At 40.0% G+C, this 18,051-nt stretch overlaps 1 protein-coding gene and 1 non-coding gene across 2 annotated transcripts; one reads left to right on the forward strand and one right to left on the reverse strand.

The window, feature by feature from the left end:
- Nucleotides 1-698: 698 nt before the first annotated feature.
- On the forward strand, nt 699-14,418 carry MATN2 (matrilin 2; the record flags this gene model as incomplete). Its single annotated transcript, XM_010175209.1, has 13 exons — nt 699-821; nt 917-1,039; nt 1,130-1,252; nt 1,422-1,544; nt 1,741-1,863; nt 2,002-2,124; nt 2,459-2,581; nt 4,213-4,626; nt 7,216-7,368; nt 11,176-11,247; nt 11,790-11,894; nt 12,137-12,232; nt 14,366-14,418. Coding segments are annotated over 13 exons (1,754 nt in total), but the record flags the coding sequence as incomplete, so codon positions are not given.
- A 2,219-nt stretch (nt 14,419-16,637) lies between these two features.
- Nucleotides 16,638-16,772, reverse strand: LOC114818902 (small nucleolar RNA SNORA72). The gene has a single exon (XR_003766307.1). It is a non-coding gene; the product is annotated as a small nucleolar RNA SNORA72 (small nucleolar RNA).
- Nucleotides 16,773-18,051: the final 1,279 nt, after the last annotated feature.

Genomic DNA, 18,051 nt, shown 5'->3' on the forward strand with positions numbered 1-18,051 from the left:
GAACATAGCCATCAGTACTGTTCTGCTTTCTATGTAAGGGTAGTTCTCCATTAGCAATTGTGGATATTTTCTTTTGTGTTGCAGTAAAAAAGAAACATGAGATGCTGATAGATGGCTCCACTTCCTTCCATACTTTCTCCCTATCTATCATTCTTGAAGAGGTTTTAACCAACTGGTTTTACCATTGTAGTCATACAAGTCCTCCATCAATTTTCAGCAATATCAGTTTGATTGCATTTATCCTCTTAAATGAGTAGTTCCTATTTTTCTGGGATTTGTTTATGCAGACTCTTGGCATTGATATAAGGATGTTAAAAAATTATTTCACTTCATACCCTGTGATGTTTTGCTTAATTTTGCATTTACCGGCATCAATTTGTGCTAAATTACTGTACTAAATTATTCCCTCCTTTCCCTCTTACTGCTCTTAATGTTCTCCTTCTTAATCTAATCAGATTAATCCCAAAATTATTTACTGTCAGTGGGAGGCCATCCAAACCATGCAATTCTTTCTGCTCAGATGGTAAAAAACTCATGCTTCATGTGACCTAAGCTCTCTATCATTTAACTAGCCAGAGATGTGCTTTCAGTTTGCAGGCTTCCATCTTTCTTTGCTCATGGGATTACCCCTAGTCTTTGTATTTATTAAAAAAACTTTAACTAGAAAACCACATTAAATATTATCTAATTATTCACAGGCAAGGATATTTGCAAATCAGTCAACCATGGCTGTGAACATACTTGTGTTAATGCTGGTGATTCATTTGTTTGTAAGTGTCAGGAGGGATTCCTGCTAAGAGAAGATGGAAAAACATGCAAAAGTGAGTAGTCTGATAATTTATCTGCACACTTTCTATCTGCAGCTCATGCTTGTGTAGAAATGCCTTAATCATCAAGAACTGTCATCTGTTTTCAGATAAAGATCTTTGCAAATCAGTCAGCCATGGCTGTGAACATGTTTGTGTTAATACTGATGATTCATATATCTGTAAATGCCATGATGGGTTTCTACTGAGAGAAGATGGGAAAACCTGCAGAAGTAAGTAGCATGAGAACTTAGTTTGATGAATTACACATATAATCAAAGCCTCTGCTAATGAATGTTGACTACCAATTTTTCTGTTTGCAGACAAGGATGTTTGCAATTCAGTCAACCATGGCTGTGAACAAGTTTGCGTCAATACTGAAGATTCCTACATCTGCAAGTGTCGTGAAAAATTCGTACTAAAGGAAGATGGAAAGACATGTAGATGTGAGTAGCCTGAGCTATAAAAGTATGGTTTTATTTGAGGCTTTTAAGTGTTGTGACTGTGAGTGTTTGCACATGTGTACATTTGTGATTTCCAGCTATTTGAGCTGGTTAATAACAGATTTCTCTCCCTAACAAACCTCACCTCACAAGCTCCATCCACTCTTCTCAGATAAAGACGTTTGCAACTCAGTGGACCATGGCTGTGAGCATATTTGTATTAATACTGATGATTCCTATACCTGCAAGTGTCATGAGGACTTCATACTGAGGGAAGATGGGAAAACTTGTAGGAGTAAGTTGTTTAATCTTTTTTTTATACTTCCTGATCTGTTAATGAAACACACTATGCAATGGTAGTGTGTTATTTATGTCTTTAATTTAAAATCAGCTTCATGGAATTGAGCTCCTTCATGGAAGATAATTGCCATAATTTTTACATTTTGTGAAAATTATTTACCTGTGCTAAATAAAATTTTCATTATTCCAAGATAAAAGTATCTGCAGAACAATCAACCATGGTTGCAAACATGTCTGTGTTCCAACTGGTGATTCATATATGTATCCTTGTTGCAGGGGATTTATATTGAGGCAAGACAGGAAAAAATGCAGTAGTGAGTAGCAGAAACTTTTATGGGGAATATGTTTTTTCAGTCATAAAAGAAATAGACTTAATTTAACTCAAAGCTTGTTCATACCAGTTTTGCATTTAAGAAATGGTCTAATAAGGTAATTCTCTTAACAATTCTCAGATAAAGACCTGTGTAAATCCATTGACCATGGCTGTGAACATGTGTGCATTAGTAATAACAATTCATACAGCTGTCAGTGCCATGAGGGTTTTGTCCTGCGACAAGATGGGAAAACATGTCGAAGTAAGTAACTCAATATGTCTGTCAGCCACTATTCTCTGGCATTGCTACATAAACAAACAAAGATGTTGTACTCCTTTGTCATACATTCTTCAAAGTTGCCCAAGGAAGTTGTGGATGCCCCCTCCCTGGAAGTGTTCAAGGCCAGGCTGGATGAGGCTTTGAGCAACCTGGTCTAGTCGAAGGTGTCCCTGCTGATGGCAGGGGGGTTGGAACTGGATGATCTTTAAGGTCCCTTCCAACCCAAACCATTCTATGATTCTATGATCATGTTTGGGATCCTTGAATATATAAATATGTTAAGTAGAATACATATAAATATTTCCATTTTTCCTAGATAAAGATGTCTGCAAATCTGTTGCCCATGGTTGTGAACATATTTGTGTTAATAATGACGATTCATATATCTGCAAATGCCAGGAGGGATATGTTCTAAAAGAGGATCAGAAAACATGCAGAAGTAAGTACACTTTATTTAGAAAGCATTTGTTTCTTTGATTTCTTAAACTACTTGACCTCATTTCAAATGCCTCACTTCAAAAAAGATATAATATTTGAAAGCCCAAAGTATATGTGAGTGCGATGGAAAATGTCTTGAACGATTAACTTGATGCTCTCGTAAGCAAAAAACTAGCAAATTGGAACAGTTACTTTGGTATAGCATCAAGTACAATAATATTTTTTTCCAAACATCAGGAAAAAAGCCAAAGTGAAATCTTATTATTAAGGAATGTGCACTTTAATCAGATTCATATACTATGGAGTTTTTATCTGTATATACTCCATTTAAAAATATCATTAATTCTATTTGCTTATCTTCTAACATGACATGCTTAGAGTATGGCATGCATTTATCTCATCACTCCTTTAATACTCAGAGGAGAAATTCTTCTACTGGAACTCAGTAAAAACACTTATTCTGCAAAAATGGATGCCTCAGCTGGGGAGACTTACCACCAACAGAATGTTAACATGTTCATAGCTGATCTCAATCCTAACTAAACCCCTTCACCATGAGCTGCTGCCCTGTCTTGGCTTATGCAGTGGTACTGCAGTGGTTCTGATATTTGTATTCACTGCGTTTCCATCGCCTTAGTACGTGTGACACATCTTTTCCTCAGTTGACTGCAGAAAGGCATTCTTGGACAGCAGTTTTAAAATAGAGCTATTGTCTAAGAAGAAAAGCCCAAGCTCTAAAGCTGAAAAATTCCTTATTCCTACACTGACTTGTAACAGACATCTTCAGTAATTTCTGCAGTCAAAGTATTTTCTGCTGCACAGTTCTCTCTTGTATGGTGCTTACAGTATTCTTAATATACAAACACCAGAGATGAGTGGAGGTCAAAGGTCATTTGCTCTAAACTAAGATGCAAATCTTACATTCCTTACTATGGCAAATTCTCCCTGGAAGTTACACTGATCAAAAAGGAGCTGAGCATCTCTGCAGCCAGCCCCTTGCACAAAGTGCACCAGCCTATGCCTGCTGGAGACAGTTGCTTTCCAGAATAAAACAAACACCTGGCAGAACCAGTCTGCAGCTTTGAAGACATTCTCCAGTCCCTACGTTCCCCAACCTTGTCATGGATGTATGGTGCCTCCAAACTATTTTGATTTTTGTGTGTGCACTTGCCAAAAAGTATGAGAACTCCAAATTTGTCAGTCTCCTGACAAACTCCCAGCTTTAATGAGTTAATCGGAAAAGGTTAATTTCAGCAATACGTAAGCCTTCTAATGGCAACTCTGTCTCTATATCCTAGCTGTGTTCTTCAGTTATACAGTTCTCTCCCAGTCATTCTTAAAATTTGCTGACTGTTGCTATATTTGTAAGAAGAGTTGTACTCTGCAAAGCAGTCTGTCTCAGTAAGGATTCACTGTGATTATATTTTTGCTAAAATCTTGGTCATAGGCACACTCAGTTTTTGATATAGACTGGACACAACATCCTTAGACACACTGGCAAAGTTGGATGAGCCAGGAACAAGGGTACTCTAGATGATCTCTGAGTTTATGCAGTCCCTGGGTATCTAGGTCCCTTTTTCAGCTTTGTGGAGTTTTTTTCATTATCTGAACACTCTGCTGCTTATTTCACAGGATGTACTGAAGGCCCGGTTGACCTGGTGTTTGTGATTGATGGATCAAAAAGTCTCGGAGAGGATAATTTTGAAATTGTAAAACAATTTGTCTCAGGAATCTTGGATGCACTTGAGATTTCACCCAAAGCTGCTCGTGTTGGCTTGCTTCAGTATTCCACTGAAGTTCGCACCGAGTTTACATTAAAGCAGTTCAGCTCAGCCAAAGACATGAAGAAAGCTGTATCACAAATGAAATACATGGGACGAGGTTCCATGACAGGACTAGCTCTGAAGCAAATGTTTGAGAAAAGCTTCACAGAAACAGAGGGGGCAAGACCATTTTCAGCAAATGTCCCTCGAATCTCCATTGTGTTTACAGATGGACGGGCTCAAGATGAAGTCTGTGAGTGGGCTACTAGAGCAAAGCAGAATGGTAAGTGGAGATGTTTTTGACTCATTCTCGAAGGCAAATACTGTTTGAAGTAAGATGTAATAGTATGGATGTGCTACAGTATGTGCTAATCAAGAGAGCATTTGCCATGGCAGCCTGGCTAGTACAGTGACCACTGTAGCAGAACCTGGGATCCCTGGTGTTCACAGGAGCCTTTGCCACAGGCACATATGTCGCCCCTAGTGTGGGAGCCATAATGAGTGTCACACCACTGGGGTTCCGCGCCATCCACAGGTAGTGGTACTACCTACCTGGCATGCTGTGCAGAGTCCTGAACATACCCACTAAGGGTAGAATTTTGATAGAGAGATCTGGGAACACTGGGAACTTCATAAAGAATTGTAAGAAAACAATTTTAAAAACCCCAACCTGTCTCTTCAAAACAGAGAAATCCATCCTCCTGAGAAACACTATGGTAATAATTGGTTATGTTATATTTTTATTTACTTTTTTTAATTCTGTATTTTTAGCCAATAGTGCTGATGGTGATCTGGAAGGAAGATGGGTCTTCTTTACAAAAGAATAAAGCTGTAGTGCTGTTTATCTTTCTGTTTCTATGTCCCTTATCAGGTGATGTGCTGAAATGTAACTGAAAACTAGTGATTTTTAATTTAGGATTTGTCTGGGCAGAAATCCTTCCTCTAGGATACCTGTGGCACAAATCAGAAACTTTTCAGCTGTTTATCAGTCAACTGAAAATTTTCAAAACCTTTTAAGAAAATAAAGGATTCCTTTGTTCTTTGTGAAACTTTTTCTGTTTTATGAGAAACTGCTTTAAGAACCGTAGCTGATGGCTCACAACACAGAGAAAAATATCCAGACTTTAGAAGGTGCTACACATCTTTTTTCTGTTCTTGTTTTATTGACTTGATATGTCAGTCATAACTTAATACATGATTAGTTTAGTGTTGCTCAGGACTAATACCTCTCTGTAAGGAGAAAAATGTCCAAAGATGTGAGAAGAACATGAGCTAACAAGGGTGCCATTACAATGAAATATAAACAGAGTTTTTAAAAATATTAAAAACAAGCCCAAAGGTTTATATGCTAACTAGTGAGATCTGGAAAAGTACATGGAGGATTTACAGGACTGAAGAAGGAAAGAAATACAAGCCAACCTTACTTACTTGCTGAATGAAACCTCTGCTCCGGGCTGCTTACACTGACAGCGTGATGCTACAAGCCAAATCCATCCCCTGTGTAATTGCAGTGTAGGCAACGTAGTAATGCTGAATATAAAATTGGCCTTGAATGCTTTATCACTGATATCTCCAAGTCTTTAAAAAGCAACAGACCTCAGCATGACTGGTCCATTCATTAAATTGAATCAGCTTCTGGACAATGTTTTACTTTCCTGGCTGGTAGGCAGATTCATGACGAAAAGTAAGGAGATGCTTATGTTAAATGTTAGAGAGTTGGGAAATATGTATTTTATGATATTATCAGGCCCAGGATTCTTCATCAAAAAAGGTTGAAGTTGCAATTTAGTGCTTGTCTAGCTGTTTTTACCCCATGATAATGAAGAGATATCAAACCTCCTCATCCTAAGTTTTATCTGAAACCAGCCAACTGAGAAGGCAGCTTCTGCTCTTGAATCTTATAAAAGAGCTTGAAATACTACAAAGCTAATAGTTGTATTATGAACCTCAAAATCAGTACAATTTTGGACACTTTCTAAGCCAGAACTGATGTAAAGAGAAATGTTGTATCAGATCTTATGTTCATGAGAATAAAAAAATAACTGCTGAAAAAGGGGATATTGAAGATCAGTATGTTTTGTATTCATTGTTTGTTTAAAATCTGTCTGTTGTGAGGGCTGTGAACCATTTCCTCCTTGCCTGCTTTCAGAGTGAAGAAAGCTACAAATCCTCATTTACTTTCTCCCTAGTACCTCAGCTGGGGAACTGCTTGTCCTGAGCATCCCTGTTGTAAGGCTCTTTCTCTCCTAGGCCCACAAATCATTTATTTTCCCTTGTTCTTACCCTTGTAGGTGTGGGTGCCTTTGCAGTTCCTCCCAGCCTGCTAGCATCCCTCAGAGTGCAAGAATCTAGTCTCAGTGTGCTCTGAGGATTTTGATGAAACACTAAGTATTTATAGTTTTCTAAAAAAATTACTGCCATCTTTCAGGATCTTTACTGCCCAATTTACTAATATATAACAGGTCTTCTCATCAACCCAGTAATTAGCTTTATTGCACACACCCTACATACACAGACACAAACGAGGAACTTCCAGTGCAACTGTGAGGCTGACTTGTGTGATTCTCTTTGATGTTTTGCAATACTCTTTCTAGGTTTATTCACTATCAGTAGTGGCCAGACAACTGTCATCTCTTTAACTTAAAAACTATCTATCTGTTAAATTACAGCAAAGCAGTGAGTTTCTATACATCTCAATGACTAAAGCATATTAAGCCTGTTCAAAACCAGTTTGGTTACAAAGCATATACATTTCTTGTGCTCTCCCTTTCTCTCTCTCTAAGATGACTAATGCTTGTATTTTCCTTTCATGGATGAATGAGGGTTCAGAACTGCTGATGTAATAATTACATGCAATTTCTTTTGAATGTAGGTATAATTATCTATGCCATTGGAATAGGAAAAGCAATTGAGGAAGAACTTCTGGAAATTGTTTCTGAGCCACCATACAAACATCTCTTCTATGCGGAGGATTTCACAGCTATGGAAGACCTAAGTGAAGAGCTAAGAGCCCAAATCTGTGAAGGTAACAGTGTTCCACTTTCACTGAGATAGAAAAGGAATGAATGCTTGTGTATTTTTTGCAGGCCTAAAAGGACAACTTGTGTCATAGTATAGGTCGTAGATCATTGGTGTCAGACATTGCAAGGCATGAATCACTCACAGTAATTTTTCTGCCCTTTAATATGTGACGAATCTATACCCTTAATCTATAACGAGGTAAAGGTATATAATAATTGTCTTTCCTTTGTTTTCGTAAAGGTTACATAAAATGTACAGTTCTGTGCCCAGAAGAATCAATTGCTCCCTCCTCTTTCTTTTTCTGCGGTTAAATCGGCCATGAACTGAACCCCACCCCACCAAAGCAGGGTGATCTACTTCATTAGGAATGTGGGAAAATAATCAGGGATTTGCAATGTCTTAATGAGAATAAAAAATTACTCTTAAGACTAGTGGCAAAACCTAGACCATAGCAAAACAAATCAAGAGCTGTTGTGCCTATTTACAGAAGACTAAAAATAGTTCATTGAACATAAATTCACAGCTACAAAGAGTGGGTCTCAGTTATGCATAAGCTCCAAGTTTTGCTCCACAGACGTAGAAGATTTGTTCCAGAAAGTACCCTTCCTCACTCTGGCACAAACAGCCTCTATATAAACATTCCCAGCTGAAGTTTTGCAAGGGGACTGGGGAATGTGAACTGGGGTGAAAGCTGTTCAGCCAGAGGGAGGACAGCACGTCTCTCTCACTCACACATTCCCAGGACTCGGTATTGTTTGTACATTCAAATTGGTACCTGACGCAAAATTCAGAAACGTCACTGTGAATAATATTAGTCATAGCACTAGAATTGTGCAAGTTTATTTCATTTTCACTAGCTTTTATTTTTTTTTCCCTTGGAATTAAATGCAAACAGGTTTTATTTACTTCTTTAACGTTACTGTGTAAAATTGGCTGGCAAGCAGCAGTATTTCTTCCTCATATACATGTCAAGGAAGAATCGGAAAAAAAAAAGAATCAAAGAATGTTTCCTAACTTGTATATTCTTTGTGTTTCTCTCAGTCCTAAGAAGTTCTGTTCCATCTTTCTGAAATACATACTATGATAACATGAAACCAAGTCTGTTAAATTAACCTTCTTATTAGGCAGATAACCTGCTGATGACAGCATGTCATCTTAAAAGCTTGGGGAGGCGCCAGAGCCAAAACTATCTGGCAACGGTATAATAATTCTCACTCATTAGTAAACCCCAGAGATGGAAATGCATCCTTCAGGTGCCCACAGTGGTGTTTAGCAACCATGGTTTTCTGTTTTTTCTTTCTTTTAAAAAAAAACCCCAAAAAACCAACAAAACAACCCTGCATTACTTACCATATGAAAAATAAGTAAATCCTGACCCTTTGTGGCAGTTTCTAGATTGCATCTCTAGTAACTGGGCAGAGCTGGTGCCTCTTGGCTTCACCCACAGGCAATGCTTCACACCTGTGAACTGAGGATTGACCCAGCCTTCTTTTTCTGGACACTCCAGGACTACCTATTGCTCATTAGCTCACTCCACCAGAAGGTCTGCCTCCAGGCCTGCTACACAAGCTAAAAACTCTTTTTTTTTTTTTCCTCTGTTTTGGTTTACAGCCTAAATTTTTTCCCTCCTTTGCAGCAGCAGTAATTTCATTTTTACTCCAGCCTTGGTCCTTAGATGAGGACTTTTGAGGCTCCAACCTGTGAGGACAGTGGGAAACCCTCTAAACCTCATGGACTCCACTGACAAAGCCTCTCATCCCCAGTCCCAGCTGTGGGTGGGTTGCATGTTTCCAGGTAAAGCAGAAGCCCTCCAGTCTCTTTCAGGATAAGGCAAGAAAGCATCAGCCTTGTAGAATAGCTGCTGATTACCATTAATTATTCTTGATGACTAGTAGTAAAAAATTCCAAATTATGGATTGTTACCACTGCTGCAAATAGGCAGCCACTGCTTTTGAAGACACTTTCTCACAGGCTTTTCCTAACAAAATACTTAGGGTTTGTAATGAAACGAGACGTTAAAAACAAACACACAACTTTAGCATTGTTCCCCAACAAATCTGAATATTTGTATTCACTGCACTGACTTCACCAAGGGACTCAGTTTGGGTCACCAGCCTCTGTGGCTACTTTTCTGAGTATTCAGATTTACAGAGGTGATGAGATCAGAAATCTTTGGGCCCCAAGCAGTTTCTGAAGCCTGAAGAGGATTTTCTGAAATGCCCAATTCCTGTCCCAAACTGGACACCTTCTGCCATACGTCTACCAGTCTATCAGGCTTCTTTCATATCCTTAACATCTGAATCCTAATTACTTGCCTATACCAGCCCAGTGTCTGAAGCTCAAACTTTTCAGGTCAGTTCTCTACCCTTTTTAGCAGCCTCCTCATTAGCCTACAGCTCTTAAAATGACTTCTAGAGCAAGTCATTACCCAGGGTCAAACACTCAAGGTTCATCTTACCTCTTTCTTCCCTCCTACACTGGAAATCTCACCATCCTTGTTCCCAGTTGATCACTCTTCTGCTAGACTCCTCGCCCAGTTTCATTCCTTACCTCGTGACCTCATCCCACACCTCTCTGCCCTGAACTCTTCTCCAAAATCAGCATTCCTTCTACCAGCTGGTTCCCACTCAGTCTTTTTGATATAAATAAATATTGTAGTTCTGCCCACTGAGCTCTGGTCTTCTTACTCAACCGCTCATCTGTCTTCATTCCCTGTTCCTCATGCTCAGTCATTCCAGCCTCGACCCAGAGGGTCTTATCCACTTCCAAGTGCAAATTTGCACAGCTGCCTATTATTGTGCATCTGACAAAACTCACTAGACCAACAGACATCCCAATAGCTATAGCAAACCTGTGGGGTCCAAAAGGATCTTCCACCTCCCTGCTGCATCTTCATGGCATATCAGGAGAGTTTGCACCATCACCTTTTACCCTCACACGTTCACTTCCAGTGAAAGAACTCTGCATATATTTGCAGGGAGGGAGTCCCAGATGCTCCATCCACTCCCCTGGCATAGCTGATCAAGTCGTGCAAGTTGTTAAATGTATGTTCTTCAGCTCATCTGGGCCCTTCAGGGTTCTACAGTTAATTGAAGAGGAAGCATTTATTTTCTAGAAAAGAACCCCCTGTTAAGGAACCAAAGCTGCCTCTACGTAACCCTCTTGCGGCAAGAAAGGAGTAGTGCACAGAATGACCCCTGAGGTGGTTGTACCTACATAGAAAATAGGTTTCCATTTCTCTCCAGACACCATTTTAACTAAAAACATGGGTATGTGGAGTCTGAAATAAATTCCTAAATCTTAAAGGCTGTGCTTCATGAATTAGAAACTTGTATTTTTGCTTATAACTGTAGTGCATCAAATACTCCTCACCTGAACACTCCCAAGTCCCTGATCAATGTTTTCCATTATAAAGAAGAAAATTGAAGGAGAGCAAGAAATTTCTTCCTTCTCCAAGCAGTTTTTATTCTTATTCAGTTCACTCCAAAGGACTGGTGGATGATAGTGAAACATACAAGAATTTTCACTAAAAGACACAAAAGTAGGTTGCTGTAATTTCAGATTGCTTCACTACTATTAATTACTCATAAAGCACATCTGGTTTTGGAGTTCTGAGTTGAAGGATGAGTCCTGAAGTGTCCATCAACACTGGATCTCTCCTAAACTTCACAGGTATGAGGCATTGTCCATGTGTTACAAGAGAGAGAAACACCAAGTTACTGGTAAGAAAACATCTCTGTTTCTAGGGAATGAGAACATTTTTATTGCTCCTTTTGTGATCTCATTTCCTTTGCCAATTTCCTTCTACCAGCCTTGAAAGAGACAGCTCACCAGCAGGATCCATCATCTGGGAGCCTTCCTAAGCCTGGTCCACCACCTGCAGGTTGGCTGTTTTAACTCACTGTCCTACTGTCACCCCGAATCATTGCTAAATCGCCTCTTCATGATGCCTTCTTTAGAGAAGCCTAACAATTCACCCCATTCCCCCTTCCCACCTCCCACCAAGACTCCCTCCTTTCTGCAATTCGGATCTGCTTTGTACAAAAAATTTGAGATTCACTGTACAGCTGCATGCTCCTTACACCATCCAAATGAATCACTTCATAGGGAAACTTGTATTTCAACACTGTGCTTGATATTTCAAAGCATGTTCAGCTTCCAATCTCTTCTGTTTCTCACAGGAACCTTCACAACTCCCTTTCAGTTCTGCAACCCACACCTTAAACCATGCATACAGTAAATACAGCCTAACAGCTCAGTTCCTTCACATCTTTGTATCTCTAGTACTCTCCATGAATGATACTCACTGCAATCAGTCAGATTACTCACTAATTAAGGAGAAGTCTGTGCATGTGAGTAGAAAAAGTACTGTAAAATTAAGTGACATGGGTTTGATTTTTAGACTTTTTGGGGGGTTTCCTGCAGGACCTGAATCAACCACAATAACCATCACAGATGTCATTGCCTGTCCCAATCTTGCAATACACCACAAGTATCTTTTTGAAGATGGTCACATTCACTCAACATCAGGTAATCAGGTTACCTTTGTTTAGAATAATCCAGACTGCTCTTTGAATAGATAGGCCTAAGTGTTGTGTTCTGTTTTCCAGTATTTACAAAATCTCCCCCAGAGCATTCCTTTGGATGTTGACCTGTTTTGAGAACAGGAAGCTGTATTAAACCTGCTCTGCATTTAGTCCTTGTCATTTTCTCCCCCATCCCATTTGGCTTATTCAGCATGTAGTCTGTACTTGACTGTTTCTGTTTTTCAGCAAAAGCTTCAAAAGATAAAGACCAGTGCAAATGTGAAAACTTTGTAACATTCCAGAACTATGCAACCAATGAAGTACGGAAACTCACCCAGCGATATATCCTTCCAGAATAATGGTTTCTTACATATAAGACAAGGGGGGGCAGGTTAAAAGAAACAATAATTATAATGCATCAGGGGAAAGCTGTCTCCATAGCTCAAAGCAATCTACTGTGCTGAAAAGCTAAACTACTTAATAGATTATATTAATCTCCATGCAGCAAGGCTTGTAAGACTTGAAATCTGCCTCTCCTTCACTGAGGGGACCAAAATATTAACTTTTAATAATCCCTAACAGTAAATACCTTCAGGGACAGCAAAGAAATGACTGGTCAAATTCAAGACTAACACTCTTTGCTTTGAGTTATTTCTTCAGGTGGTTTCAAAATAAAATTCTCTGGCTACAGGAGTCAGAATACAGGAGATGTTTCCCTTCTGATCTGCTTGGTGAAGCACCAGATATGGTGAGTCACTTCAAACAAGACTCCACATGAAGAGGAATTCAGAGGACTGATGTCTGATTAATTTTGCATAAACAAATATGCAGATAAGAATTAGCTAAGTGCAGATCAATACCTGTGTCCCCCCCCCGTTAGTCTGTCTTTTCAAGAGAGCTGTTAGTACAGTAGCCTTTACAGTACCCGTAACGTCCACCAGATGCCTGAGGAGACAGCAGCAGCAAGCTGGCCATACAGCTTTCTGCAGTATTTTGCATCATGCAGTATTTATGCAGGAAATTCCTGGTTTTTTTCATGAAAGCTGCTCCTGCTTAATCAAATAAATAGTAAGATGACATCACATCTTCTATTTAAGTTTCGTAACTACGTGCAAGATCAATAAGCACTTATTTTCTGCACAGAAGAATGCAGTGATACCAGCAGCTCAGAACTGTGTTTCCTACACGAGAACAGGTTCAGACTGAGGAACCTGTAGCGCTAACGGTCTGTCCGGTCAGGCTGACGGAGCCCGGGGTGGCGGTGGCAGCAGGCAAGGCCATCGAGGGCTCTCCTAACCTGGTGCAAAATGCTGCCTACCAGCTCAGACCTTGTCTCTGGCTGTTCTGTGTAACTGCAGCAGCCAGCCTCGCTCACTCTCACCTTCCCCAGAGAGTCCTTCAGCAGGTAGCTCAAGCAATTGTGTTCTGATCACTTGATTACTTCTAAATTATTCCATGCAAAGTATAATTACTTCATAAGGGTGCAGAAAGCCATCACATAAGGCTGTTGCTAGGTGCCTCGAGTGCTCATCAACATTTATACTTTTCTGAAGGGGCTTCTCAAAAGTCTCCACATGACTTCAGAGAAAAGTCCCTAGTTCATTTCCCAGATCCTTAAGAGCATTATCCAGACACATGCAGTTCCAACCTAGATGCTGACAAGAAAGGAGACCACTCCTTCCCCCTCCAGCAGAAGCCTTAGCCTCTTTAATCTCTTTCAGCTGGGCTATGAGGAACTCTGAGCCTATTCAGAATCCAAGAAAATGGAGCTTAGCAGTAAGTCCTTTTTTTGCTTTACAATCTGAGCAGGCAACTGTGATTTTTAGAGTCCAAGGACTCAAGGTGATGGAAAAGCTGCTGACACCAAGCCAGAGACCTACACATTTTGATAGGAACAGTGCCAAGCACCTGCCCAGAGCACTGTGCAACCACTGCTTTAAAGAGAGTGTGAATTATCCCATTTCCTCTCCATCACAAACCTCATTTCTCTGCCTTACCTGAAGCCCAGATGAGATCCCGAGTGATACACTAGTTCTTGGTAACTGCCAAAGACTCTGCTGACCAGTCCCCATCCCTGGGATCTGGGGGAGGGAGGAAAAGTGGCTACAAAACTAGCCCACTATAGAATGTAAATTTAGAGGGAACAATCCAAACTGTTGATGATTTGTATCCAACTACATAAAACAGAGGAAAATTGATAGTTCTCAGAACCACCAGCCTTTTTAATAAGCTGCAGCCTGAACTCCATGTTGAGGTAGGCCTGTTAACAAAGGGGGCTTCACACAGCTTTCTCAACTCGCTGATCAAAGCAGGGTAAGAAAACACAGGGCAGGACTGTATCAGAAACTGCTGGTACTCAGAGGGTAGCAAAGAGGAGAAACAAGCAAGTTTATGGACCACAGCAATCGGGCAACTGACACTGCTGTTTTATTAATGCATGTTATCAGTACCTCTCTTTCCTTAACTTTTGTCTACTGGAAGAAATGACCAAGAGAATGGAAGACTTGGAAAACAGGCTAAAATACTGAGGAAAACTTCAAGTGTATACTACACTGTATATTTATAGATACAAACTTGTCAGAACTATTTTCTTAAACTAGTTCAAAGTAAAATAACAAATCCTTGTGTCTGAAGTTGAAAAGTGTATTTTGGATCCCTGCATCTATATACTATGTGTTCTATTGATTGCAGCTAAGAAATGTTGAAAATTTTATATATATATATAAACGATTTAGTAATTAGCAAAAATTCTAAGCAGGACTAAACAACTGAAATAAGCTACGCGAAATAATAAAATGCTGTTATTTTTTTGAAGTGAAACCTCCATGTTTTGAAGTACTTTCAGGGTATTAATTTATTTGGCTTGCTTTTCTGTATTTCCCTCCTCCACTCACTCTGCTAGTATTTTATCTGTGTGGATATACAGAGGTCTATATATACACATACATATATAAAAACAGAACAGGTGGGTGAGCTTCACAATTAGGTTTCACTTATATTCTTCCAACAAGAGTAGGCTACTGAAATCAGTTGGAAGTAGAAATGCTAATTTATATGTTTGTGTTGAAACTGTAATGAATGTAAATGAGCAAACTGGGAAGTCTGCTGGATTATCAGAGTATCACAACCTGAAGTTTCAAGTACTTTTTCTCTTACACATCCAGACCATGTAATTTCTCCCTATGGGTCCTTGGTCTTCACTCAGTGATTCTCTAACGTTCCTAAATGCAACTGGTATTCTCATCAGGAAACCATTCCTGTGACAGCACAACTAGCTGCATGCCTGTCTGTCAAACACCAAGACAAATGAGGAGAGCAGATTGCTTCCTGCCATTCTGGCCAACTCAGGTGCCTTGAAGGGCTACTCCTTCCTGCTGGCAGCAACTGCACTCTGCTGCTAACTTGACTTTCATACCAACAGGAGTATCTAAAATCTCTCTGGAACTGATTCAAATCTGGGGTTTAACAGGTAGAGACACCAGCACTTCCTCTGTTGCTTTGATACACATTGGTTTGCCTCTGTACTGTCTCCAAATGGAGAGAAACAACTTCTTTCTACACCAGAAGCAGAAGTAGCTGCACATAAAATAGATTAAGTGTTCTCAGATGATGAGTGCACGTGGATAAAGAATGGCAAGCTTTAAAAGGTACCTTGTGCTTTGGCATCCTTTGGCAAACAGAATGCCAGTTCTGCAAGGATACCAGCACATACGGATTTTCATTAGGTGCTTCTTTTACCACATGTTACCACAGCACCTCAAGTAACAATCACTAGTAAAAAGGAACATCCTGCAGTCATGGTCTCACACAGAACAGGCACAAATCTGTAAGATACCAATGTCCTCAGTGCAGAGTCACAAGAGCGACTTAAGAACACCAACTCATCTGCCTCTAGTGTTAACATCTGAAAAAAAACTTTAAAAAGGGACTAATTTAAACTTAGCTTTGAGAAGTTACTTGGTATCTTACTGAAAGTATGATGTTACACATCGTGTCTAGCAGCTATCCTGTTTGCCATCTGGCAGACATTCTCTTGGAAGGAAAAGACAAAGGGGATAATTTGCATTAGCACTTTGTGACTGACGTGTTAAAACAATATGGGTTTTTTAGTGTAGGGAGGGTCCCCCACCAACATCCCAAATTTGCTACTGTACCTCACATTATAACTTGTTTTTGCAATAGCACTCCAAAACCAAAATCCAAGGAAGCTTTAGCCTGTTGGGATTTGGCACCATACTTGCCATGACCAAGTCTTACTCCACTTACCTCTCAAGATCCACAACTTCGAGAGAAAGAAACAGGCAAGGTTTGTCCTGTGAAGGTTATTTCTAACAGAACAGGAGACACAGCAGTGGCAATGAATCTTCATTTATATAATTTGTTCCCTAGAACCAGCAAAGGTATAATACAAATTTTTCTTAAAACAGATTTGTAAGCAGTTTTATTGTAGAAATAACACCTTTACAGCATTTACTTCTCACTGGTTTGTTCTGGCATGCTTCTGATGATGTCAGAGTCACCTGTAAAACAAAATCACATTGTTACAAGAGGACTCACAGAAAGATCTGTTTTTAGGAATAAGTTAAAAAAACCCAACACACTGATTCTACAAATAGAAAACTTACAAGCAATACAGAGCGAGACTGCTTAGGAAAAAAAGCAAGTAATTTTGATGGCTTGATTAAAAAAAAACAGTTGTAACTGTATTTTGCTAATCCATACACAGTATTTTTTGCAGTAATTATCTACCTGTCACTAGCATTTACAAAGCCAGTACTAGAGCAGAAGTCTAGTCCTGGAGGACACAATGCATAGTCTTAATATAGCGAATGTCTAGCCTCCCCTGATCACGGAAATATCAGGACAGCGAGAATATTCGCATTAGGTTACACAGCAATGAGATTTACTTGCAGTTCCTTCCCCACCCAAAATCAAACCTAAAGGTAACATTTTGAGAATTAAGTTTGCAGCTAGTATCTGAATACAACCAAGCTAAATAAGTTTTCTGAAGAAACAGCTAATTCAGACTGATGTCACTTGGGGAAAATTTGGTGAAAGTTATTACAGAAATTATTAAAGCCATGTGTGTGCATTTTGGTCAAACAGAACAAAAAGACTGATTCTTCTCTTGGAAGATTCTGGAAAGAACGTGAAAGTCACCTAATTAGCCGTCTGTATGAAGGACCTGAGCAACTCCCCGGGACAAAAACTGCTACCAAACCATAGTAACTGCACACAGATTTACAGTTTTAAAATAAAAAGTTTAATAAAATTTTCAACCCTGGATTAGTATCTACCTGCATATAGGTTATTTTGTACATATCATTCTGGGAAGCAGGACAACTCATAATCCTTTGTCTTAAGATTAAGAGCAGTCAGACAAGGTTGATATAAACAGCATGTTGTCCAAGTTCACATTCTAGCTGGTGGGCTCAGAAACATGTACCATGAAGCTGCTTCCCAGCCACTGAAACCTCATTACAGGTTGACAGGCAGACAAAAAACACACGCTCACAGGGTTTAGCAGTAAATGGAGCTACGTGCAAACATAAGCAGCAGTGATTCCAGGCTCTAAGAACCCAGAACTCACAGAAGAACAGGATCTTGGTAGAGGAGTTAAACGTGACAGAAGAGTACAGCAAAGTGTCACCACCCGTGCACGTTACTCGCTCAGTGCTGCTACTCACAGGTGAACGGAGGAGCCCCCAGTAGCCACCCACTGGGTCACAGAGGGTTTGCAGAGGGACATACCTGGGTCGATGATAGCCAGCGTGCACACTCGGTAGTACTTTCCGCATGCTGTGCCCAGCTCGATGTTGTTGCCGCTGTAGTGATGGACGCCGGTCTTGGCCAGCATAGCGTAGTACTCGATCTCCGATTTTCTGAAATTCAAAACCCAGGAGTTACGGCACCGACAGTAACACAGCAAAGGCAGCTTGAACACCAACCACACTTAAACCTCGCACAGTCTTCCTTCCCACTCAGAAAAACTCCTTGCCAGGCAGTATCAGTGCAGCGTTGCAGCTCAGGAACTCTTATCCAGAAGTACGCTGCAGGTACGCAATGGCAAACCTCCTTCTGGAGTGCAAATCCTTGGGGCTATTCCTACACACACTCCTTTATACAGGACACAAGTTTGCTGATGACACAAAGCTGGGAGG

The sequence above is a fragment of the Antrostomus carolinensis genome, unplaced genomic scaffold (genome assembly GCF_000700745.2).
Source record: "Antrostomus carolinensis isolate BGI_N321 unplaced genomic scaffold, ASM70074v2 scaffold54419, whole genome shotgun sequence".
Classification (NCBI taxonomy): Eukaryota; Metazoa; Chordata; class Aves; order Caprimulgiformes; family Caprimulgidae; genus Antrostomus; species Antrostomus carolinensis.